The 248-nt window shown below is 75.8% G+C and overlaps 1 protein-coding gene across 1 annotated transcript in view; it reads right to left on the minus strand.

Moving 5' to 3' along the window:
• Positions 1–248, minus strand: part of ZNF703 (zinc finger protein 703) — a 7964-nt gene that overhangs the window by 5525 nt on the left and 2191 nt on the right. The window contains exon 3 of the mRNA XM_010838850.1: positions 4–243. Within this exon, the coding sequence (XP_010837152.1) occupies positions 4–243 (240 nt within the window). The remainder of the gene's footprint in view (positions 1–3; positions 244–248) is intronic.

Consider the following 248-nt stretch of genomic DNA (forward strand, 5'->3'; position numbering starts at 1 on the left):
AGCCGGCTGCAGCGGGTGCCCCGGATACACCAGCGGGTAGCCCCCCGCCTTCAGGCCGGGCCCGGCCGGGTCGTGCGCGCTGCACGTGGAGCAGCCCGAGCCGCCGAGGTGCGAGGCGCCGTGGTAACCTCCCAGGCAGTAGGGGTCTCGGCATAATCCCTGCAGGAAGGACGGTGGGGAGGCCCCGGTGAGCGGGCTGGAGCTGGGGGGCTTGCCCGGCGGCAGGCCCAGGCCCCCCGACAGCTGGC

This window comes from Bison bison, unplaced genomic scaffold (genome assembly GCF_000754665.1).
Source record: "Bison bison bison isolate TAMUID 2011002044 unplaced genomic scaffold, Bison_UMD1.0 scf7180017864105, whole genome shotgun sequence".
Classification (NCBI taxonomy): Eukaryota; Metazoa; Chordata; class Mammalia; order Artiodactyla; family Bovidae; genus Bison; species Bison bison.